Raw genomic sequence first — 26133 nt, forward strand, 5'->3', positions numbered from 1 at the left:
CGCAGAGTTACATGTAGTCATAACTGAAATGCACTTCTAGGCCTGTGATTTCCCCTGCATTCTTTCCAATTTTACTGCCTCCTTTTGGACCATTTCGACCACATCATAAGGAGGAGCGCGAAGTGTCCTTTGATTTTAACAGGTAAGAAAATAGGAGAGTATTTCGGATATGTAGGAACGCCGTAATCTTGATTGAGTTCTGACAGAGAAGTTGTGACAAATAAGGGAATACATTGTATACACTGTGTGGTCAGTGTGTGTAGGCTACTTGTGTACATTGTATTCTACAGGGTGGCTCAGAAATGTTTCCCCCTTGCACAATAGAATTCTATTGTGTATCAGATTAATTCGTTTTATTTCATTTAGGGTTTAGCATGTTTTGTGTAGGCTTAGCTATGTAGGCCTATAGTAGATTGTTGGCTATACTGTACTAGTTTTTCCTTATCCGAACTTAAAGATTTTGGATTGAAAGTCCAGTGTACGTCTTGCTTTAGCTGTCACGAATGAGAAAAATCTTCTGAAGGGATTGGTAATAAAACAGATTTTCGAGCCAGTGGGTATGGGATCTTAGAGTAGAGACGTTCCTCTTGTATTATTAAGGTGAAACTACAGTGACTCCATTTTGCCAATCTTAGGAACACCAGAACTCTATCAAACACCAAAAATAGCACAAGATATTGTTTCGAGGCCATGCAGACCAATGGTGACAATGTCCCCCAAGTAAAATGCTTTCTCCCTTTTCTGTGATTTTTAGCTGTAGTATTTCTCGGATTGGAGAAATGAAGGTCACTATAGTTTCACCTTTAAAACGTGCAGTTCAAGTATGTTATTGTACTTGCAGACCTCTTGCTTTGGCATTCAGCCAAACAACCGACAATATCAATAATAATTCTCATTGAAAAGTCTCTCATCCATTGTGATGATGGGATTGTGCCTTGTTCTATAGGCCTACTGATGACTATTGATTGATCCTTGATAATATCCGCTGCATTATGGTCGAATCTAATTAATATTGGTCTTTTAATTTCGATTGGGGGGTCCTGGTTGTTATGGTTGGCCTATCTTGTCTTCTTGCAATATATTGTTTGTTTGATGTAATGATGGAGGTATCAATAATACAACATGTAACATATGATTGCAAAAAATTAAGGGTAGGTAAATAGATTTTTTATCAAGAGCTAAACAAAATTCTTCAAGAAACTTAAGACTTTTTTTAATAATAGCCAAATCGTTCTTAGATTTGAAGAATATGCTTGATATTTTGGTTATAAAATCATTTCCATTTGCACTAATTAACCTTCAGATCTCCATTGCGATGATTCAATTGTCGATATATCTGGTGATTCTTCCACAGATGCTGATTGGTCCACATCATATGAGCAGCCTGCATGTTCCGATTGGCGCCAAAATATATGGTGGCATATGTTGTGTTTCTGCATCTTCATTAGTGTTGAAAATTATATGTGACATATTTGTGGTCATTGTAAATATTGCCGATTAACCCTTGTATGAGAACCAGTCATGGATAGCTTTTGGCATTATTGTTGTCATACTCATACTTGTAGCTCCAAAGTAGGAAAATTTGATGTGTTCGTAATTTGCATGATGATGAATGTCTTGAGCTATTTGGGAAAGGATCTCTCCATGGAAAGGTGCTGTTATGACAATTCAAACTTTAACTTTTGAAAGTTAGAATGCCTCTTGAGATGGCATTGCATCTGAAAAAACAAGGTGGCTTATTTGGAGGGATTCAAATATCCTTTCACCAAGGGCGAGAACCCATAACTGTTTGCTCTTCACCAATGCTCTCCCCTACGTTTTATTTCAAGGAAGCCGAACTAATGAAATGAAACTTCCTCTTTTTCAGAATCGCAACTTCATAACCCAAGGCCTAGAAATCTGTCAAGATCTGCATCAACAGGTAAGGAATAATTGGTGAAATTCTGGATAATTTATGTTATAATATTCGAGTGTCAGGATCAGTAACACGGAGTTCCCTCGAGTAAATTAGTGAACAATACCATGTGGTATTTTGTTGGGTGTTTCCAGCACCTGCATTCAAAAGACCAAAGCCACCACTAATGTAGCAGTCATTGCCCTCCAAAATGGCCTTCGTACCTTCTCATATCTTCTTTCTATTTATCTCTCATTTTGTCATAAAGTTCTAGTAGTAAATATGAATTGGGTATTTGTATAAAAAAATGCCATTGTGAATTGCAGAGAAATATCTTTTACGTTCTGCCAAAGTTCAATACAAGTTGTATTGGACATGTTTGTGCAGGGACTTTGACAGATATATCACAATAATACCATGTAAAGATTGTGCCAAAAGATTTCAGCGAACTACGCAGGTAGAAGTGTAGTATTGGAATGTGATTGATTTGAACAGAAGGAATTTCTGCATTGATTATCCATTGATCGCATGCATGGATATATTGATGTGAATGTCAGATTTTCTCTTCTCTTATTTGCATGATTACTATTTGGCGCTGTATATCGGTTAAAATGTTCGCAACCATATTATTTTCACGATTGTTGCAATCCATACATTACATGTATAAAGGCAAATGCAAACATTAAACTCAATAAAATATCAACTACATTGCAATAAAAAATACTTATTAAAGAAATAGAACATTTTCTGTAAACACATCCCTAAATGTGTAAAGAGTTCAATGAAAATTCGAGTACCGTGAAAAATGGGCTGTAATACACACATCATTCATGATGGTTTATAATATCATAATATATTTATACTTTAAAATTCCACTACACTCCTCGTGGTGCTTCTTTCAGTAACTTTCTGTAAATGAATTGATTTCATACGTTTTATTCTGAAGGAGCTGATGCCAGAGGCGTTGAAATATGCAATTAAAGTTACGGGAGCCGTTGTGAGGGCTTTTTTATGTAGTATGAGTATTGACTGAGGATATTAAAAATAAATTCCCCGTTGAATACATAAGATTTGAGTTTTTATGTAATTTATGGCCATGAATTTGGCCTTGGCATCTGTTAGCTCTGACTGCGGGTGCTGTTCCCTTCCTCTGGTCAGGCGCCAGTCTCATTTGAAAAATTGCCCTGTTTTGTCAGACAAAGAATTTGTTTCCATGGCAACAATCAGTCGGCATTGACTGGACCGGGTATTGTTGCGCTACTCCCATCAGGTCAAGGCTATCTCCATTAGCAATCTGTGGAAAGTGGACCTTATTGTCTCATCCGGTCCCAATTGGTCTAAAATCCAGGGCCGTATTTAGGAGGGGGAGGCCCAGACATCCATGAAAAACTTACTTTGCCTGAACATTTGGGCCCTTTTGGGAAGAAAAAGTGATCTGTTCCAGCCCCCTCCTGACCAAAAGTTTGAACCCGTATCACAGCTGATGGAAAACTGAACCAGCTAAGGCCTACAAATATTGTAAATCATACTTCTTTTCTCATGATCATATGCTGCACATAATTATATTTACATATCCAAATTGCACTTTCGAGTTCAGAAAATGCACCACTGCCATTGCAGCAAAAATCGATCATATGTCGATTACCTATGGATACAACAGGATGTCACCCTAGTGATCATATTCAGCGGTTTCCATGACAACTGCCTATTGGCTGAAATCAGAAATCGATCTATTATGGGGGAGGTGGCGAAGGATGCTGTCCTTAGCCTTAGGCAGTTTCTTCTATCTATTAGTAGGTGGAGAACCCACCCTCATTTTCACAACATGAGATTCAGATTTTTTTCACACCTGCGTCATGTACAAAATTTGAAATAGCAAGAGTGGAGTACATGTAGATGAAAACCGCTTGTGCATGAGGATGTCTTTTCAGCGACACAGGAAACAGACCCATCCTGGACCACATGGTCTTATACTCCCTTTAAATGTAGCCAGGGTGTATTCAAATCTTGATAAGATGCAAAAGCCTTGATGGTCAAGATGATGCATACCAGTTTATTGTATGAAATTTGCATTGTGCATGTTGCATGAATAATTCGCTCCAGGCCTACAAAATAGTCTCTCAACAGCATTGTGTATTTCATACCAGATGTTGCAGACGTTCGATGAAAAAACATTGATATGATGCCAAGATATTCGCACTATTTTCAATATTGTCAGGTTCCTCTCAATTTACAATTGATTTTTCCACGAATTGATTAAAAAAAAATGGTTAGATGAGAACATAAACAGTTCATATTGATTGGGATGTCCGAACTGTCTGGTTATGGTCCATTCCATGACAAGCGGACAAGTTTTCTGTTCTGACATTATTGCAGAGAATGTCGGAAACCTCTGTTTTTTCGTTCAATCAGATTGAAATGGCTTGAAATGAGTTCTGTTCTGTCTGGTAAACGTGACAATTCCTCGCGCTTCAGTGTTAACAATAATGATGCATGGCCATGGGACGCCACCAGAGGATTTCTGTTATGACGGTGGCATTAGCAATTTGGCCTACCGTACCTTTCGCATGTCTTATGAGCGCTATGGCTAAAAAGGGTATAATTTGTATTCATTAGCAGTAAGCTACATCACCTTCAACCATAATTCTACAATTTATTCAGCTTAACATTTCTGAAACTTCCGAGATTAAAAATTGTCCGACATTGCTGATCCGAGCTGCATAACCAATCAGGTTCTATCGCCAACATCTTGCCTACGTCTCGGCACCTGATAAACTAACTTGGTTAAAAATAGCTCTGATCCATTAGTAAAACAAGCTGTAATTGTTAGACAACATTATCGTGGTAAAAACGTTTAGGTTTATCGTCCAGAAGAGGCTCATGATTGATTTTGCCAGGCAATATTACCAGAAGCCATGATTCTCCGACAAGACTATACATTGACTGCTGCTGATCAGTCAGTCCAAAAGACATTTATAACTAATTCAATGTTGACGTGAGAGGCACCGCTGATTCACTTGAATATGACAGCTCGGATTTTATTAAAAATCTACTGTAACACTCAATGGAAATTGACACTGGAGAACATCATTTGAATTTCCGATAAAGATGAAGCTTGAGGGGAGAGTAAACGTTACACCATCTGTGGTGTTGGTATAATGTGTGGTTAACGCAATGATGATTATGCATGTTGAAATGCAGCCACGAATATTATCATCCACCAAAAAGCATATGGGCTTCAAGGAAGGAATCTAATGACCACTGTAAAAAATGACACCCATTCACAAAATTACATTCAAAATCTCCGAAAAGAAGGCCTGCAGTGCTGCATGGAAGGGTTAAAAGTCAAGGCTGATACCATTATTGACTCCGCTATGCTATCGCTAAGCAATAGACTAACATTAGCCATTAGACAGTCTTTCTTTATCATTGCCTACATGATGTACAGCTCAGCAATTACGAGGTGATCTGAAGCATGTATTTTGTATTGATCTGGTCCAACTCCCGGTAGATATCGAAAAGCGCTGATGTTTCATCAATAGTAATGTACTATCTACATCTAGAGTGACAAATAGATGTCAGTACTGTGTACAGGAACACTTTCCAATAGATCTGTGAAAATTAAACGCTCAAGATGATTTGGCTGTTATTTTTATAGCAATTTGAAGCCAACTCTGTAAGCTGCAACAACTCTACCTCATCAAATTAAGAGTCATGTTCATCAATTCCGTTACCCGATGAGGTCAAGGCCATCTCTCACCATGGCTGCCGTTATTGACTGCTTCAGATCTATACCATGGTCTGGCAGAATGATTGAGTTAGCATTTGCAAACGTTGCGGTTATAGTGTTTATCGGGACGATTGAGCTTGATATGTAGAATATTAAAGTATAGCGCGTTTATCTGCTGTCTTCACCGTGGAATTACTGTGTTCGTGTATGCAGAGGAAAAACGGGAAATCTGAAGAAACAGGTTTGTTTTTGTCAAATTTTGTTTGTAGCAGCGCCTTGTGTTTTAAGAAGTTGGTCTCCATTAGTTTTGAATATTGATAATCAATAACATAAACCCTGGCCACCTTTCTACTTGTGGCCAAGTGGCCCCTGGTCAGAACCCCACATTCGGCAAGAGAGTGGGCCTGGAGGAGGTCTTTGCCTTACCAGCCTACTCGACCACGGTGGATACCGCCACATCAGAAATGCTCTGGCAGGTTGTAGCACTGGTTGAGCTGCTGATGTGAGTTATTACTATAGTTGCTATCAGGCCATAAAGTCCAAACTTCATAATTATAGGCTTCTAAAACTATCATCCCCAGAGCCTTGGAGGGGACATGTTATCAGAACTGACAGAAGCTACCCCAGCTAGACACCACAGTAGTACACGTCACCAATAATAACATCAGACTAAAATGGTCAATGATGGCAGCAGTAGATTTTCTGCGAAATCGAGAAATTGGGTTGATTTATGATACATGAATTACTGCTTCACAGTTGGCGCCTCTCCTAGCGAAACAGAATCATTCTTTGATTTATCACCGCCTCTTGTTTGTTGTGAAACCGCTATTCGCCATGGAAACTAATGTGCCATTGAGAGAAATCATAGCCGGTGTATATTAATAGTTGCAAAAACCTTGGTGGTCAAAATGATTGACTCTTTTCCTTCCCTTTCTGGCTTACGGCTGTTGTTGATGAACTTAAGCTCCTACGGACTTGGATAAACCATTATCAGCTGTGTATAACATGGCTTAATTGAAAGGAATGATACAGAGGGGTCATTGCATTTTGCGTTGTTGGTATGCAGTCCGGCTTCTGCTGTAGCTGTGTTCGTGGAGTTTCTTGTGTGGCAGTGTTTGGTCAGTTGCTGTACGTGATGTTAGTCAAGCAATCAACAATAGGGCTAGACAAGGAATCATCGGATGAGAATAAATAATCAGTCTTATTTCGTTGAAAGGGTTGGCGTAGAGAAATGGTCATCGCTCCATGTCTGGTCGATGACACTTGGGAATGCTGACCAATTTAATATGGCTTCATAACACTATCCTGTAGAAAGATATATTCCTGGTGGCTTTCTAAGTAATAGCCTACTCTCTAAGAGCCTTTCATTTGATAAATATCCCTGTTTTTTAAGGAGGGTGAAGGTGAAAATCTTTGTCAGAGAAAGTGAAAAACTGAAGGATGAAGTGTGTATAGGCCATTGGGGTACTCAATACAGAGTCCGACTCCATGTGCGTTCCATCCCACCAATATGTGCCTAACTGTGGGGGATAAAATTCACTACAACCAAATCAGCCCCCTCAATCCTTGACAAGATCCTGGTCTATATTCTGGACTACGATCAAGCAAAATCAATCAAATGCCTGTCAGGATAAACATTCAGCACAAGTCGACTTACGATATTGGGTGATTTTCTTGGCAGTTTGTCCTGGGCCGAGGCCAAAAGTCATCGGTGGTTGTGATTATGTTATGGCAATCATTCCCATTGCTTTAAGCTTGAAGATATCTGAACACCATCATTGAAACATGATGGCAGTTTTTATGAATTTGGGGTTCGTGGAGTGAGAGTTTAATTCCCCAATCCAATGTGCTGTTTGACTTTCGTTTCCTAGAAAACCACTTAACACCATATTGCGCTTTAGTTTATGAACAGCGGGCATAATGCCGACTTATAACGGATGATAGCAAGGCAACATGTGGTTTATAATGTATTCATTCATATTCCATTGTTCCCTATAGATCTGGGATAGATGGCCGCTTTTATATGTGCGAGAGAAAAAAAGGAGTCTGTGCCCTGAACTTACAAGTTTCTCTCATCCTACATGTACTCAGCAAAGCATTTTCATGACTTGATTCACCTCATCTGATGTGTAGAAGTGTTGTTTTGCGATTCTGATGATCGGTATGTACTATCGATATGACCAAATGCCATGTCGGATGCATCTTATTATGCAAATTGTCTCAGCGATCAATCATTATAGTCAACTCTCAACAGACAGACTCGAATCAATTCTTCAAATGAAAAAGTGTGCCGAATGATTTTTCTGAGAAATGAGCTTACGATTGTTGATCCTGATGATTCCATGATGGTGGTTTACTTGGTTCAGTCTAAGGAATGAATGAGTGTCTGCATCCTTGGACACGTTACTTCAATGCGGTGACAGTTTAAACCTTTTGATATGCAACCACTGGACATCAATGCTGTCACAAGTGCACCTGACTGCTTTTCAGTCACGAACTCCCATTGCAGTATGGCAGATTCTGATCTGCACCTTCACCACCAGTTCCTAACGATATTTCCATGACCTTAACACATGATATTTCTTAGTTCAAAGCTCTTCGCCATTCTCCGAGAACATACTCAGTCATAGGATTAACATTTGAGAATCTTAGAAGCAGGTTATTTTGAGAAAGATCCAACTATACATATCCTGAGAAGGAGATTTCTTCACTAATGCTCACCAGGCTTTACCTGCTTCAACATAAATAAGCTGACTTTTTATAATGTGGAAAAAACACTGTAATTGCCCCCAACTCTGATGTTCGCAATTAGATATTGGATGGAAAAGAACTGTTCTGTTCATTAGAGGTCATATTAGAAACTATACAATTTACAGTGTTGCCTGTAGTTTGTTTTCCTTTCCTCTGAGCAGAACAAGGTAATGCTTTCATTTGCTGTGAGTAAAAACCAAAGTGTTCGACAACCTTTGAAGGCAGTCGTTGTTTTGATTTAGAATTCACTGCAGGTACAGCTTCTGGTTGTTGACAAATTCCCCTTCCTACCCCAACAACTTTCTGCCTTCTTTCATTTTCGATACCTCTCCAGTCCTTTTTTCGTCCTTGTCCTTACATCTTCTCTACCTTCTTTCATTCTAGGTACTTTTCCAGTCACGATGTAAAACCAATGGAAGCTGCATGACGATGTCTCAGGCAGATGAGATAGGAAGTACAAGTTCCCTCGAGAGAAAGTACTGCGAGATCAAGTTCCACCTTCAGTTAAGACAAAGTATGTACAAGAATTGGTAATAGAATCTTCGATATTCTCAACATTTTGGATCCTGTTGCCGAAAGGTTAACCCTTCAGATCCTTAGTGGCCGATATCTTGCCACTGATTGTCATTACATATCCCTAACTGGCCGCTGACTGCCGACCAGTATGTACTTGTTCTCAGCGACAACTCGACATCTCTCCAAATGTTCCAGGACTTAAAAGGTTTTTGAATGAACAGTTTCAAATTGCTCTTTGTCTCATTGTGGAGGATCGCCTCTCCTTGTTCCGCTCCACGCCAACCACCGATTTTTTGGGCATTGGGACTTGCACCGGAGCAATGACAACGTCACGATTGTGGTTGGAATGTGGCTGCTGAACAGACTTTTAACTGACATAAAAATGTTTACGCCTCTGAATTAATCTATTGATTTTATTCATCAGGTGATGTTGGCCTTCTCTATGCTAATCAACTCGGATCGACTGATGTTTTCAATTCATTTAGAGATTTGCCTTTCCAAACTTGAAGTTGGCCGTCTGACTGGAGTGTGCCTTTTAAAAAGGCTTTATCCATGCTCTGTGGAATGAAACTTTGATATTAGTTTGAGGTTCAACCAAGTTCAGGTTCAGTGACCTGATTTATATTCTGTAATTTCGATTCTGAATAATGTATGTGATGAAATTTCAAACCTATCCAGGTGTTTCGTCTGTTCACTATGCTTTAACCACTACTGAACTCTGATGAACTTGAAGTTTGGCTTTCAGTCTTTTGAATACAATACCTCAATCATTCAGCCTTTGACTTAATGAATATTGATATAGGGGAATAACTCATTATACGAATCAACGACCTAATGGCTGTTGAGTTGTACATCTGTTGGTCGAGAACTTCACATATAATTGTTATTACATGCGAGAACAATAGGACGACAATGCTTTTTTCGTGATATTAGATTTTCCCTCAGTTCCGTCTCAATCTCCATCTCAGTTATAATATACTGTTAAAGGCATATTGATATAAGTTCAGGTTTCAAAATTCCATTGAAAAACCGCAGGCTTGGCTCAGCTTGGCATATTGCACTGACTGACCCAGCTGACCGACCAATTGAAGTATTGACCCGGGCTTTTGATGCCCCCTTGTGGGACAGTGGAGGGTCTCTTGATTTTTCGTACCACATTTCAAGTTTAGGCTGATAGACTCAATAACGATTCAGATTCCCAAGTGTCAGCTAGTCAAGAGAGACTTGCCCTCTTTCGCTGTTGGGCGAATGGACACTTTTCAGAAAGTCTGGCATGGCCAGCCAAAGCGTCTGAAATTCTGGTCTAGTCTGAGGTCGTCAAGGGTGGCCCTAATTTTGTTGTGGATGTTCTGCAACTTTATCAGGCTATTGTCAAGTCCTCAATCAGTTAGGACGAGAAGTGGATTGCTGGATGCGGAAGGTTTTCATGATAAAACTGGATGTCCTCCATCGTGAAAGCGGAAATAGCCCAACTTAGTCTGTTGATTTTAGTTGCAGGACCGTGGTCGGGAACAAAAAACTAACACTGCGTGGTCTCTGTCGGTTTCCTGGTGTTGATTTGCCCCCGTGAACTTATCCATGGTGAGGTTGAATCTCCATCCCGGCGTCCCAAAAAAGACCATCCCCTAACATTGTTGAGATGCTCATTCTTTAGAAGCTCACTATGTTCTAGTCTTTGAAAGTAGTGTCTCGCACTCAGATACAAAGATTCAATTTGGGTAAGTTTCTTTCACAATTGTCATTCCTTATTAGTTTCTCTGTTTTGGCTCGGAGCCTTGCAGTCTTTCTAGAAGTCTTTGCCATCTCTTCAATCGTGTGATTAGATACTATGGCGATTGCCGTTACACTCTCCTTCGATTTGAAAACCCAATTTATTTGGCTTACACTCATTCTCTAATTGCACATTGATCATGATTGTTTTGGTATCGTAAAGCTAGAAGAATTATGGCTGTTTGATTGGATTGAAACAACTTGAAGTACATGTACCCGTAACATCAATTGCGCAGTTGGCAGTGGTGCTTAGTCTCTTGCAATCGACTATCTAGCCATTTCATTACATCGTGTCTTATACTTGGCCGAGGGTGAAATTAATATAGATTGGAATATTCAAAAGTTGTCCAATCCGGAGTAAGCAGAAGCATTTCACCTAAGGGACTACACCTTAGGGGACTTTGAATCAACTCCACAGAACTTTGGACACCGCGTCACCACAAAGCTGTGTCACTGATTTGCTCGAGGTATTCCTTTGGAACCATTGAAGGCTTAGAATGTCTGATTGGAAGATGTGTGTTTTCAGGCAATTCTTCTGTCAGTTCTATCAATTTATTCTGTGCCTCAATCAGTCAAAAAGGGACTTTTTACGTCATAAACTCGTGGCAGTATTGACCTAGTTGTATTAACAGATGCAATGTGTCCACAATTTTACGTGAGCAGGAGGCAGTCCAACATCCAATATCCTTTGATTGATCGATGTTATGTGTTTACTTTCGGTTCATTGGACCAGGATATCGGTGGCCCGATTCTGCTCTGATACGTGCTGCCTCGAGGGTGAAAGTGATAGAACTAAATATGTAAACATTCGGCTTGAAATAAATTGGTAACCTCAAAAGAATTTGCAGCAAATGTACGTAAGTCTTCTTGGCTGATGAACTGTAAGTCCAGGAATGTTATTATTGGAACCCCTCAAATTCAGGTGAAGAGGATTTCCAACTAGGCCCAAGTTTACCCCAGGTTGTATGCGTATGTGCTCTCCTCGTCCAGGGTTTGATAGTAATTTCAGCACTTTCAGCACAAATTTAAGTATACACCAGGAATTTTGATGAGAAATGCAGTGCCCGTCTTTTCAGGCCCCTGGATCCGCTTGTGTGAGGATGTGAGATGTCAGATCCAAGGACGCTCACCAATAAATCTGTTCCATGGAGTTATCTTTGTTGGAACATCTGCTGTGAATAGTCCTTGGGGAACCTTGACACACATCTAAATTAAGTGTTTATCCAGATCACTCAAGGGCCAGTTCACAATTGTCTTATCCCCAGTTGAAGTATAATTCCTTTTCCTCTGACCTTTTCTTCATTCAGAGGCCATTTCTAGATAAATAATTTCTGACGACAACCTCAGGCTCCAGATTCTAAAAACAGCAGTGCCACAGAGAAAATCCATCAAGTGTCTGGATCCTGCCGGCACATTATTTTTGGGTGAATTAGATGAAAGATTAAAGGCTGATTACCAAGACATCTCATGAAATATTCAGATGAGATATTTCAAAGTCTCTGGGAATTGAAAATGTGTCGCATCTCGCTTACTGATTAATGGTTGCATTTCCCTTTTGGTTGGAAAAAGTCGTGTGATTCTGTATGAATTTTCTCAAAACCATTAATTTGTCTTCGTGTTATTTCCTGTTGAGGTCCAAGAAAAACGTTGTGGATTTTAGAACCGGCAGTGGAGAAGTGCCCTGGATTCATCAGATAGAAACTTTTCCGAGTTCTTTTCTCATAATCAAACTGTTGCACCCAACTTACAATTATGGCTGCATTTCCTTCGTGCCGTAAAACGACTCAAGATATGTGATCGAGTTGAGAAATTTGTGCAAATTAGGACATTTAGAGTTCAAGAGACCTAGGGGAATCCTGTCATGTTGAGATACTACAAATGGTGCAAAACAACGCTGCACGTCTGGTGACTCGCACTCGCAAACGGGACCATATCACACCAGCGCTTCGAGACCTGCACTGGTCACCCATACGAGCGCGGATTGAGTTTAAAATCCTAACAGTTGTCTACAAATGTTATCGCCAACTGGCCCCCGAAATATCTGGAGAAACTGTTAGTGCCGTACGCACCAAAGCGTGCACTTAGATCTGCGGACAAGAACCTTCTCGTCACCCCACGGTTCCAAAGCTCGAGTTTTGGCGGGAGAGCTTTCAGCTCAGCTGCCGCATTGGCTTGGAACTCTCTCGGCCAAGGCCTACGCCAGGAGGACACTCTGAACAAGTTCGGGTAGGCACTAAAAACTGAGCTTTTCAGAAAACATTTCTCACGCAACTAATGCCTGTCAACTATAGTGGGGAGCGCTTTTGAACATTTTCAAATGGAAACAGCGCTTTATAAATTTAACTTTATTATTATTATAGTTGACGTCTCAGGCTCCTAACTACATGGACTCGGAATCAAAGCCGCAACCCTAGACGTGCAAGGGCTGTTGTTTCTTCCACAGGGCACCTTGTCCAACTACTATTACATGCTGAACTGGTTAGGTTATTGTAGATTGTTGCATATCGAAATGCGTGCCTCATGATCCCATCAATTTCATAATAGAATGGGGAAATTGAGCAATTACGGTCATTGTCTCAATGATCATATGCGCGTCTCGTATCCTGGGTAGATGATAACGAATTCTCCCATGATCATGTAATCATGTCAATTCATGACCATTTCATTACCAATTACCCATGATGGGGAAGTTACTACTGTCTTCGTCCTAACTTATCTTGTGACTTTGTTTCTACCCTCTTCTCATGATTTTGTCATATTCTCGTACAGGAGTACAGGAAGTTTACTCAGCCCAATTGGTAGCCTCTTCTTAAGTCACCTGTCCACTTCAAATAGCCATGGCTATCTATCATATTGATGATGGTTTAAGGATTTTGAAGTCCATCGCCACTTCAGAGATCAATGGGAGGGATATCTGTTCTCCTCCAGCTTCAGGTATCTGTTCAAGTTGCAACTGGGCCTGGCTGGTCACAAAATGATTCAATTTTATTCAAAGATTGTTCTATATCATGATATTGTTGAGGGTCCATTGTTACCCAATGATCGCAGGTTGACTGGACTTCAGCCAACGCAGTGAATAGGGAGGTGTTGCCATCTGGTTGTTATGATGTGAACTAAATTATTACCGCTCACAAGATTCCAGGAAATCAATTGAAAAAATAGTGTTGGTTGCAGATGTTGTGAATGGACGTCAATCTGACCTAGATATAAAAATCACCCGAGTTGGATAAATGGGTCAAACTCTGGGCCGTCTCAAAAATCCAACCGTAGTCATTGGAGACTACAATGTTGTGTGTGGGGGGAGGGATGTGGGTCTAACAACCTGGCTATTGGTCATTTTAATAGTAGAGGCAGGTAATACTAAAATCAGGGGTCATCTCAACAACGTTTTCAATTTTGAGATAGACAGCTGTAAGCTAATTATCGGTAGTCTACCTTTAACTAGAGATCACCTCATCAGGTGAACCAAGTTGGAATGCCACTCGTCAGAGTCTTTCTCAAAATAAACATTGTTGCTCATCGCTCACTCCACATTTCTCACTCATTAACTTATCAAAGTTGAATTCCTAAGGGCTTCCCAACACAAATTCACATTGAGTTGTTTGTCCCCCCCCCTCTCTGTGAGTCATCATTGTTGATCGATACCAAAGTTTCAATATGTTTATGTAAATGGGAAAAATATAGTTGCATGAATCCAGGGGCTGTGTGAATATTGTAAGTATCTCATTTTGAAATTATCTTATTTGAGAGATTGGCCCCACCATACACTGTTGGTTCCAGTCCCTTCATGTAGGCCAAGATCGGCCCGGGCACCCTGGCGACAATCACCATTATGGTCTCCTAAAAAGTTACATGTCTTTTGTCTTTTGGTCAGTCTTTTTGTCTTCTGGTATTTTGATCATCGTTACAATTGTCTTGCATCACCTTTTGAGAACATTTTGCCAAATTTGCAATTGTCGTTGACCAATATGAAGAGAATTTTTGAAACAAGTATGTAATAATAATGTGAAAAATTTCTATGAAATTGTTCTTTATTTTTTAAAAACACCACCTGTTCCAAAATTCCACAAATATTAGCAGGAGACTTACTTACTAATAGGTAATATACACAGGGCTGTGCCTTCATCTGTTGAATAAACCATACTGAATGGCGCAGCCAAGACAAATTGGGCAAAATGCCACAGACTGTTTCCAGCCCACATCCTGTGTTGCTTTCATACATGTAGCTAGACTCCATCGAGTCGCTGGTAGAATCCCATTTCGTGGTCGCTGGCCCGCGATTTCGACGACCATTTTGTGCTCTCGCTATAAACTAGGATCTATCATGGCGGAAGGAGAGGATTCAGAGCGGGGTGAGGATTCCCGGGGTCGCCAATGCCAACTGTTTGAATGTAGGTATCGGGTACATCGCTACTGTGTTGTGTTCACCCTGATGTGTCTGTCTGCATACTTGGGTTGTTTGCTATAATGACTGTGCATTATGGATTCAGTCGGCTGTCCTGTATTGTTTGTTAGTCTCAGCTCTGTGTTGCGATAGCGCTGCTGAATGATGACAAAATCCCAGTTGTTCTCAAAAATGTATTGAACGATTTGAGTAGTGATGGGCATCATTCTCTCTCCACCTTTGCTCAACTGACAAGTGGGTTTTGGGGTGGTTTTATTGATCAGACTGGTGTCATAGGCCTATCTGCAATCAAAGCTAGACTGGTCTCAAGTGTACAGGCAGATCTTGACCTTAGGTCTTGACAGTTTTTAAGATGGCACAGCCAGACTCTTGAGACTTTACCTGCTGACAGCGGTGGTGCACTTATCCCGCCAACATTCCAGAGCAGAAGAAGTCAGGCATAGCAAGGTGGCCACGCATTCGTAGCGAATCAACAAGTAGCTTTACTCTTGGCTGATCACCTCATCTCTAGGAGGTGATTGATTGCAGGAGCATATAACGATGGTGAGAAAAACCTGGCAGTAAAGGCTTCAAAGAATCACCCCATTTTGTTCTACTTGCGAGACCACGTGAGGTTTGGAAATTTGAGCAAGTCACTTGACTAGTACTGTGAGGCTGCGCCCAAATCTGCTCAGAAACTTTGGTGTATTGATCCTTAACGTGAGATGCTCACAGAAAATACACTTTTAGGTCTTGACGGTGAAAGAAAAGAGACATGTCTGTTGTTGCACACTTTAGATTAAATATGACATTGTGAAAACTTTGTCTGATAGAGCCTCACACGAACCACCTGTTGAAATCTCACTGTATCTTGACCCAAGTTGCCAGTACATTTACAATAGAAAACTTTCTACCATTGTACTGATCGCTCAGAAAGATGTAATTGATGTATTAACCTGTGATAAGAAAAGAACATCAGAGTTTGAATTAAGTGACTGTATCATATGTGTTGTGGGCAAGTCTGTCGTAAAAATAGTCGGCTTCATGGAAAGAAAAAGTTGGCCAGACAACATAGAGCTGGCTCATTATCTCACTGACAGTATAATTGAATTCCTTTCTAACTTTTTAAGTGGGAGGATTCATCTCTCTATGTATTTGTGGTATTTTTTGATAAGTTACATCTTGCCAGATAGCACTGCTTTCTCTAACTACCAGCTGTGTCAGGACATTAGACAACATACCTTCATCTGTCAGGGCGGTAACTGTCTTTAATGAGCTTGTGGCTATGAGGATTTTATTTGTGATTTTCGGCCAGATGGCTCTGCCATCCTTGAACAGCTGTATGGAGAAGGACACCTGACTTGGAAGGAGACTACTGTTTTCGTTTTACAGGTTGGTGCAGAAGTCAATAGGGTTGGTGGTGCACCAGTATCTCCTTCCTTGCTCCTTCTTGGACTGACGTTTTGGACTGACGCACGTTGATGATGAATCGTTCTGATTCTTATCTCGCGTGCATTATCCTCATGAGTGTTAGTGTCTAGTTTAACATGTAGACGTCTGTCTGCAGTCTGGTAGGCATTCTGATGATCAATGTAGAACAACACAATATAGTTGGATATATACAGTTCATTAAAACAGGAATATGCTAGGGAAATGTGTAGAATCTCTGGCATCTCGGGGACTTGCTGGCTCTGTCTCTAGATATGCTGCTGAAATCAGATAACACATGTACTGTGTTAACATCACCAGCTGAGTAGACTAGTCAACGAGTGAAAATGGTCTATTGCTCAGGATATTCATTGTATCATATTCTGGAAACAACTTGATTTAAACGATAATGTATTCCAGCATCATTTGGCTGGAATTGAAAAATGTCGAAGCTGTGTAAGACAGAAGTAGACTGATTTACCAGGTAGATTAGAAATCTTTCTCTTGGTGATATTTCAGTTAGTTTACCTGTTTACATCAGACAATTTTATCAATTAGCAAATCAAACCAACAAATGTAGGTTTCTTTTTCCATAGTAAATGTAGTTTTTTGTCGAACAGCATTCTCAATGTGAAGAAGTTGGTTTGGAGTGCACGGAGAGTTCATGCATTTTTGGAATTCAAAAAACGAATGTGTTTTGTTGGGAGTGAAAACATTTCTTCAGGTTGCCTGTTGCTGATATCCTTGTTTTGTACATGGAAGTATGTTGTAGCTGACTATTAGGGCACCCTGCAAACCGCAACAGATGGGGAGCCTGATGGTGTAGTGGTTAAAACTCAGACACCTGATCAAGAATTGTGGGTTCAAATCTCTTTCGCACCACTTTGTTCCTTCAACATTATAGTCAAGAGTCCACACATGTGCATATAGTTGCATGAAATTCTGATTCATACCTGTTGAGTTGTTACATGGTAAAGTTTGGTGTGTCTGTCGTTGTCCACCCAATACAATCTTTCTTAATTGCAGGAAAAGGAAAGTTTCTTTACAGCCCATCCCTTGCAACAATAATCATAAACTTTGATCAAATTCTCTAAACGGGTCTCACGCTCTGTCTTTGCAGATAAACCCGGGATGTCCTCGACACTAGTGGAAACAGTCTCCATCAACTACGAGGACTTCAACGATAGTTTCCTGACATGCGGGACATGTCTGTGCACGTACGACGGCCAGGAACACAACCCGAAACTCCTACCATGTTCACACACCGTTTGCCGAAACTGCCTCGAGCGCATAGCCGAAGCTTCAACTCGTGATACGGGAACATTTCGTTGTCCGATATGTCGGGAAACCATCACAATCCCTCGCGGAGGAGTCATTGCCTTTCCTCCGAGTTTCATCGTGAATCAGCTCCTGGACCTCATGGCGTCCCAGCGACGTGACGTCATTCCAAAATGTTCGAACCACACAAGCCAGGAGCTGTTATTCTGCGAGTCATGCGATACTGTGTTCTGTAACATATGCACAGGCGGAAACCACAATGGTCGTGGGGCCAGCGAGCATACCGTCATACCATTTTCGATTGCGATAAAACGCATGTCTGAGATACTACTTTACAAGGCACACCTATGTATACGTAACCTAAACACTGCCTGTGAAATCGTTGGGGATGAGATGACCAAGCTAGAAGACAGTGTCGACCGCACGATGGACTCGGTGAATCGGTCATTCCAAGATTTGATTGGTGCGGTCGATAAACGGCGTCACGATGTTCTTCAGATGGTGAAAAAGATCCGCGATGAGAAGAAGAGGGTCCTAAAGGAACAGCTAGATCTGATTCAGACAGAAAAATCGAAGGTCCAAAACGAATGTGAAGGATTGCAGTACCAAGTCGAGGTACGAAACATCACAAAAAAGATTGGCGATCTGAATGAGAAGTTAGATGCGCTTAGTCTATTGTCAGAGCCACGGGAAAATGCCTTCATGAAGTTCGATTACAAGCACAATAATGCACTACAGGGTATTGTAAGCGCGATGAATAATTTCGGTCGAATACGCATCAGTACGACATATCCAGCCTTATCCACTGCCCATATTCGGAAAGCTGTGACGCACCTGAAATCGTCGGTTCTGATAACCACTGTGGATTATCACGGGAATCCTCGCACCACTGGTGGCGACCCCATTCATGTTGAATTACGCAATGAGAAGAATGAATCTCTGCAAGTCAGATTGACAGATTCGGACGATGGTACGTACAAAATCTCATATACAGCTTTCACGAGCGGGAAACACAGGCTGTCTGTCAACATCTTTGATCGACCTATCAAGGACAGTCCATTCGTGATAGACATTTCTGAGCACAACAATCCTGTGGCTAGATTTGGAAGTCGTGGCACTAACATTTCAAATTTCGTTCAGCCAGTCAACGTTGTTGTGGATCGCACTGACAAGGTGTACGTTCTGGACACTGGGAACAGTCGCATCAAGTGCTTGAACAAGGACTTTGCGTTCTTATCTCACGTCAATGATACGGGTCTTGACAACCAGAGTGGCACGGGAATAGCCATGACACCGGGCGGACATCTTGTCATCGTCAACTGGCGTACAAAATACGTTACGGAAATCTCACCCGAGGGTGAACTCGTCAACAAATTTACGTCGCGTGAGTTCGTTGAGCCGATCAACTTGGCCGTGAACAGCCGAGGTGACATTATCGTTGCAGATAATGGTGCAGGAAAACTATTCGTCTTCAATTCATCAGGGCGCATGATCAATAAGATTGGGACCAAAGGAGACAAGCCAGGTCAGTTCAAGCTGATGAGTTCCATTGCTGTGCGGGACCGGGACGAGATTGTCGTCGCAGATAATCGTCTACAAGTTTTCAGCCGAGACGGGAAGTTCCTGCGACAGATTGTTGCAGATGTCAATGCCAAGGGTCAGTATGGAGGTGTGACCGTGGATCACCAGGGTTATATTCTCGCCACACGTACAGAAAAGGGGCGGAGCATTATACAAGTGTTTGCGCCTGACGGGAAGTTCCAGTTTGTGATTGACAGTTTCGACGACAAGTTGAAGCGACCAAGCGGCTTGGTGTGTACGCGGGATGAGCATGTAGTTGTCGTAGATCTAGGAAATGACTGCATCAAGAAATATAGGTACAAATAGATGAAGTCAAGTTTAGGTGCAATTGAGGGATCGTTTCTGGTGTTTTGGAAAGTTATTTTAGTCCCAATGTTATTTCTGATTCTAACCACGTAAATCACTTATCTTGGGATTGTACCTTCAACAAAATATTACGAAACGACCCTGAAAGGTTTTTATGAGAGGATCTGAGGTTAAAAAAAACCTGGGAAACTATAACTGACGTTAACTGTCATTTGGCTTAAATATTATAAGGTGTGCAATTCAAAGAGGCAATATATTTTGATACTTTCGAATACTTGTATTTCTCAGATCTTTTTGGAAGTGAAAGTCAAGAGAATGGGGTCCATAGTAATATTTGTCCCAACTTGAATGTAGGGAAGGTGACAGCTTATGTTTTCAGTGCTAAAAATCTGATATGCAGAATCAACACTTAATTTAAGATGCATGTATGATTGCAGCGCGTTCCTTCATTTGATTTGGGATAAATTTTACTGACAGTTGAGTTTGTACAGTTCAGACATTTGCACTATCTCTCTAGACAACCAAGAATTAATAAAGACTAGTCTTTACTAATCCTTGATACAACATATACTACTGCTACTAGGGACACAGGAATTTTCTCTCGGTGTGATTTTACTTGACTTGCATCATGTGCTCTGCGTAAATAAGAAACTGTATCGGTGACATACAATATACATTAATCTTCAATTGTCAGCTAGGTGTTGCTGTCTAAATTATTGTTTACATTCAGTATTTGCATATCATGTGCTGTTCATGTGTCAGGATCAGCCAGGTGGATTGAAAGTCAGTTATTTGTTGAAATAAAATATGACCAATGTGACAAGTGTGCCACACACACAGCAAGATGACATAGATCAAGTAAGTTGATCCATAATTGGGATCATATATTCAATTATAACATCAATTGTCATGTATATTTTGTTTGAGGATGGTCATCCTGACAAATATTAGATCCCATTTGACAAGTCATAGAATGAGGAACTTTATTACCAGTAGGTGGCAGTAGTTAACAGTCCAGTACATGATAGATTTCCAGCCTTCAAATGTGACCCTAACCCCATACCCGTATTTGGAATATATGGGATTTAGTTTGCCTTTAACCCTTTCAGTCTAACTGGCTCATCAGGTCCAATATGGAAATTGACAGCACTGCTTGTACAAAGTACCATCATTATCTGGCAAAAGGGTCGGGTAGCCATTCTGTAACTCAAAGCATCATATCACTTGCTTTATACATAATTAGTGTGCACATGGTGACTGGTTCATCAAAGTAATTTAAAACTCTCTCATTAGCATATGCTAATATATGTTGATGTGTATGTACTCACACTGCGTGCTATAAGGATATGTCAAATGGTCACATCCTATAATGATTACTCTTCACCGTATGCTCTTCACTTATCAGCTTAGAAACTAACGTTTCTTAGTGTTGCTTAGAAACTGGAGGTTTCTTTAAATAGTATAGAATACGTTTCTACAGATTTTTATGGTGTTGCTTAGAAACTAGTTTTCTTCATAGGAATGACATGGTTCTGTAGTGTTGCTTGGACACTACCCATTTCTATGGTGTTACGGAGAAACAATGGTGTTGCTAAGATACTGTGCTTTTGCTTGGAAAATGTACTGTTGCTAAGATACTGTACTGTTGCTGAGAAACTGCAGTGTTGCTTAGAAACATGAGATAGATATTGTTGCTGACTTGTTGCTTAAATTGTTTCTAATGTTGCTGAATTTTAAGAAAGTGCTGAACTGCAATGGTGACTAGCAGCTGATGCATTGTTGCTAAGGCATGAATAAAGTGTAAATGATGCTGCTAGAAAACACACCGTTGCTAAGGAAAATGATAAAATTCTAGGTGATAAATATATGTTCAATGTATTTAAGAGATGTCAGATGTTGACCCATCATCATTCACCAGCCTTGCTACAGTAATGAATTGGTAAAATGTGACCAAACTTTACAAATCTAATGTATTGTTGAATTCAACCTGTCTCACAATTTATGATGGTTGTCATGGTAACTCATGCAATGATGGTTCTCATGGCATCTCTAACACTTAAATGGTTGTCAAGGCGATTCAAGTCCAAATCTTTGATGGTTGCCATGGCGATTAAGCTCTAAATTATTATGGTTGTCATAATATGGCGATATTTGTCTGTATCCCTGATATCAAATCAAAAAGTCATGTTTGGTAATTGTTTAGATTTTGATCATTTTGTAGATAAGTTTGTCTTGTTTCCTGTTCCATGAATGTTGAAAGAGCTCTTTCATGTTGTTGCTAGATTACGAGTAAATCAGGAAGTGTCCATTTCATATGGTATAAAAATGATTAAAAATTGTGATTTTTGAGATAGCGTGCCAAACCTTGAAATTTAGAATAGCAATAATTTAGAAAATTTCGATTTTTTTTTTTTTTTGGAAAAGTTGAAAGGTATTCTAATCATGTTCAGCATCTTTGAAAGTATAAAGATAGTAAGACTAAGATTCTTGGTGTTAATATCATCTCAAAATTTCTTTGAACTTTTTGCATGATTCTGGTGTATGATACAACTTAAATGGTAAAATACACTCCAGGTAGATAGTATTTATTGGTGTACATGTGTATAATCAGGAAGTAGTTTCACGACGTAACACCAGGTGGCATAGCAATCTATCCAAGAAATGCACTGTTGAAATTTTAGTTCTTATTATTATGTTTCTGAACAATAATATGGCAAGCCGTTCGCTTCAAAAAGTCGAAATGATTTATTTTCTAGTCGAAATGATTTTTTTCTAGTCAAGATATTTTTTTTCAAGTCAAGAAAAAAAAATTGAAATTAAATTTTTTTTTCAAGTCGAGATATTTATTTTTCTTCTCATTTAAAAGTGGAATCAATTAATAAAAATTTCACTGCGAGAAAAAAATGATTATAAAAATAAAACTAGTGTTTGTAAAATATAATAATGATACATAATAAATACCGAAATAGTGTCGAAAGTAAAAATTTCATACTCGAGTAAAAATTTCATACTCGAGAAAATAATCAGTCGAGCGCTACAAAAATAAAGTCGAACATTATGACGTCATCAGTTTTTGTGTACATTGCGCGCGCCGTTCCAATTCAACACCTGGCCAGCCGCGATCAGGCCCGTGTGTCGTGTTATTCTGCAAACCCTCTATCGCGTGCAATACCTGATCGTTAGTGCCTTGCGTTAGTGCTGTGCATATGCACCAAGACCTCCGCAAAATCTTCTGCCAAAACGGAACCGGCACCGAAGTGATCGCATGCACGTATATACAGCGCACTCAGAATTCCTAGAATGTCATCTAGTAGCCTGGAACAGTTCTCTAGTTTGTTTTGATCTAATGATTGTCTGGCCCTTTCAGATCGCCGGACCATAGCGGGACACTGACGCAGACACTCGGCAATGTCAACAACATCGCCTCCCGCCATCTTGCATACTGTATAGGCTGGTCCCCTGCTATGTATATATGTGGGCATTAGGTCTCACTAGCCAGTGCAATGGCCGGGCCTACCTGGCTCCACAAATGGCGTGACGTTATTTCATGCATACCCCTGTTCAAGTGGCTGTCGACCTTGCAGTATATCACTCTCACACATAAACCTATACATTTCTGAATAGCTTGCCGCTTCTAGAATACTTCTGACCAGCTTTCATTGTTATCAAGTAATTCAGTCATGAGAACATGGGGGCAGCACAATACATGAGACACCCTGTACATCGATGAAAATTTTGAAAATTTCACCTTGCCGCCTTATAACTTGACGATTAACATGGATGGTGAAATAATATTTTTATAAACTTCTACTTATCACCTTGAGAAAGCAAAATAATAACAATTTTAAATTTTGATACCAAAATAGGGTGTCGTTGCGGCTTTTCTTTGAGCATTTTGACCGCGAAGTCTCACCTTGAGAACATGTGCACTCTGACAGGAACCAGTTCATGTCAACATCCGATTGAGCTATACATAGCATGCGAGGCCTGGTCACTGCGGACGTGCACAGAAGAAGCTGATATTTTCCTCAAATAATCGTCAGAGCTACCTCTTCACAAAATACCCAGGACACCGACATTTGAACATGCAGCAATAGCGATATGATAGGCTTATCTGTATCCATGGTAATCGCCTGAGATTGAAGAACTTTTTTTTTAATACTGTACACGAAAAGTGATGACGTGATAATGTTCGACTTATTTTTTCTGTCTCGAATGTGTTTTTTTTGTTGAATAGGAAATTTGTCATTTACAATACATTTGTATATAAAAAAATTAATGAAAAATTTTTTTTTTTACTTAAAAAAAAATATGTATATATATTTAAAAAGTCGACTTAAAAAAAAACTTGTAGAATTGAAAAAAAATGTGTAAACTTGAAAATACTAATCTCAACTTTTTGAAGAAATTCCTTGACTTGAAATATTTTTTCTTGACTTGAAAAAAAAATCTCGACTTGAAAAAAATCATCTCGACTTTTTGAAGCAAACGGCTTGCCATACAATAACTCTTAATTTGTGCCCAAAAACTTTGCAAAGTCATATTATTTCAGACATGGCTGCTCTGATATCATTATATAATTTGTGGTAATTTTATTCCCATGAGGATTTGTTGTCTAAGTCAATAAGGGATGTCAAATGTCCAACTTAAAGCGTATTTCAGATTTTTTCCTCTTGCTAAATGCTGAAATTGACAGCTGGAACTGAAGAATCTCTATCACAGCTCTCTGTGAATCTTTGAATTTTCAAAATTGGACCAAAAATAAGCATTTTTGAGGCACTTTTGTACAAGTCAGTGCTGATCAAAGAACAGGATTTTAACAAGAGGAGAATTTCACACTTTTGCCTTAGCTCCTTGGCATCCCTGGTTAATGTTATTTGATGTTTTACCTATGATTTCAGCTTACAGTAAAGGTGCCACCTAAACCACATGTTCCGTAATTCTGTCAAATTTATTATGTAGCAGTATATGTTGCACACATTTGTTTTGTATATTGGTAATTAAAAACTTATCCACCTATCAGTCTTCTTCTTCACGATATCAAATTGTCAAACTAATTTAGTGACTATAACAGATTTTGTGCACTGTAGTTTTCACTTATCTAGAATTCCATATACGCCTAATTGTTTAAAGGGAACTATGCTGGGAAAGTGCATGGGTGGTGTCAATTCGGCATTCAGCCTGATGTAGGTATGGTGTCACAGTGGTGTTAAACCGATCGACAGGGCAAATTGGGTGTTCATCGATGAAATCAACAAAGACATGGGAAGATGTGCGGTTTCTTGCACGAACCTATTTTTTGAAAAGACGACATTCGATTTACAAGTTATGGTTGACACAACTTAGAAATGAGGGGCACAGTCAATTCTGTGGATGTGTGCAGCAAAACTCCCTAAATTAGCAACAATTTGCAAAGCAGGGATCCGTGCCTGTCTGATATAGTCCCTTTAAAAAAGAAGAGAGCACATCACTTCAGATTAGTTTTGATCTTCGTATTTATAGGGATTTCATAGTTTCTGCCAGGTTAAATTATGTGCATATTGTGCTGAAAAACATCATTTTGAAGAATCGTGGACAAGTCACGTGCCAAAATACATGACTCTATCATTTATATTGTGTTATATTACTATTATTTGGTGACCATGGTAGGTTGAACACACACAATGTAACAATCACATCTTTCAAAAAACCTGGGAAAATTTAATTTAGTGTCTCTTAGGTTTGTCTTTTAAAATGTGATACACTTGTCGTGGAAAAGAATTGATCTCAACAAATCTGAAATTCTTAACCAAATTCTTCGAGATCTGAAAGTATTGTGTGCTAACCTGACTCCTAGCTCAACTTCCTGTTATTTAAAGCTGAACTGTTTACTGTACACTCAAAGCCACACCATGCAAGTATTTGCTCCAATGTTCTTTCGATTTGAACTAACTGCAAGTTTTTGCGAATATATACTTTTTGAAATGCTTTGAAAAATGCAGTTTTTCCTACTTTACGCGTCATATTGTTTGAGGTAAACTGCCGACAATTTGGAGTGCAAGAATAGTATCCAGTTCAGCTTTAAGTCGTTTCCCCCATCTGTACATAACATTATCGTCATTATTGTTTAATAACCTACTTGGTGGCGTTGTGTGATTGTCATCTGTCTTCACCGCTATTCGAGACTCATGCATAATGTCGCAATAAACCTGCTGAAATCATCAAAATCACATTTTGTATTGGTTGTTGTTTCTTGCTAGTTTTACCTATGGGTTCTGGCAGTTTCCCATCAAATATACCCAGGGACCGGAATTATATATTGGGTCATCGTTATTGTTACAGCAGTATCATTAGACCCAGCACTGGCAAACTCACCCTCCGCTGTGTGTGTGTGCTGCCAGATCAGTGATTTGCTAAATGAGTCCATGCTAACAAGCTCATGATGTCCTCCACTCTCATCTTGACCCGGCATCAGAAAGCAGTCACTCCCATATGGGTCTGATCCTTCCATGAGTA

At 39.8% G+C, this 26133-nt stretch overlaps 1 protein-coding gene across 2 annotated transcripts; it reads left to right on the forward strand.

Moving 5' to 3' along the window:
• LOC135496453 (tripartite motif-containing protein 2-like) lies at positions 1-25847 on the forward strand. 2 transcript variants are annotated; one of them, XM_064785765.1, is made up of 4 exons: positions 1-142; positions 1868-1921; positions 8760-8889; positions 17594-25847. In XM_064785765.1, exons 3-4 carry the CDS (start codon positions 8799-8801, stop codon positions 19636-19638), a joined length of 2136 nt encoding a protein of 711 aa, XP_064641835.1. In that variant the 5' UTR covers positions 1-142; positions 1868-1921; positions 8760-8798; the 3' UTR covers positions 19639-25847. The 2 variants fall into 2 exon arrangements, with proteins under 2 accessions (XP_064641835.1, XP_064641836.1); XM_064785766.1 differs by lacking the exons at positions 1-142; positions 1868-1921; positions 8760-8889 and adding an exon at positions 14877-15052.
• Positions 25848-26133: the final 286 nt, after the last annotated feature.

Source organism: Lineus longissimus, chromosome 12 (assembly GCF_910592395.1).
Source record: "Lineus longissimus chromosome 12, tnLinLong1.2, whole genome shotgun sequence".
NCBI lineage: Eukaryota > Metazoa > Nemertea > Pilidiophora > Heteronemertea > Lineidae > Lineus > Lineus longissimus.

What these genes read in the sequence shown, in the direction of transcription:
- LOC135496453 (XM_064785765.1), top strand. Translation starts at nt 8,799, where the DNA reads ATGACGATGTCTCAGGCAGATGAGATAGGAAGTACAAGTTCCCTCGAG. An exon ending in CCACCTTCAGTTAAGACAAA is followed by an intron (nt 8,890 to 17,593) that starts GTATGTACAAGA and finishes CTGTCTTTGCAG; the next exon opens with ATAAACCCGGGATGTCCTCG.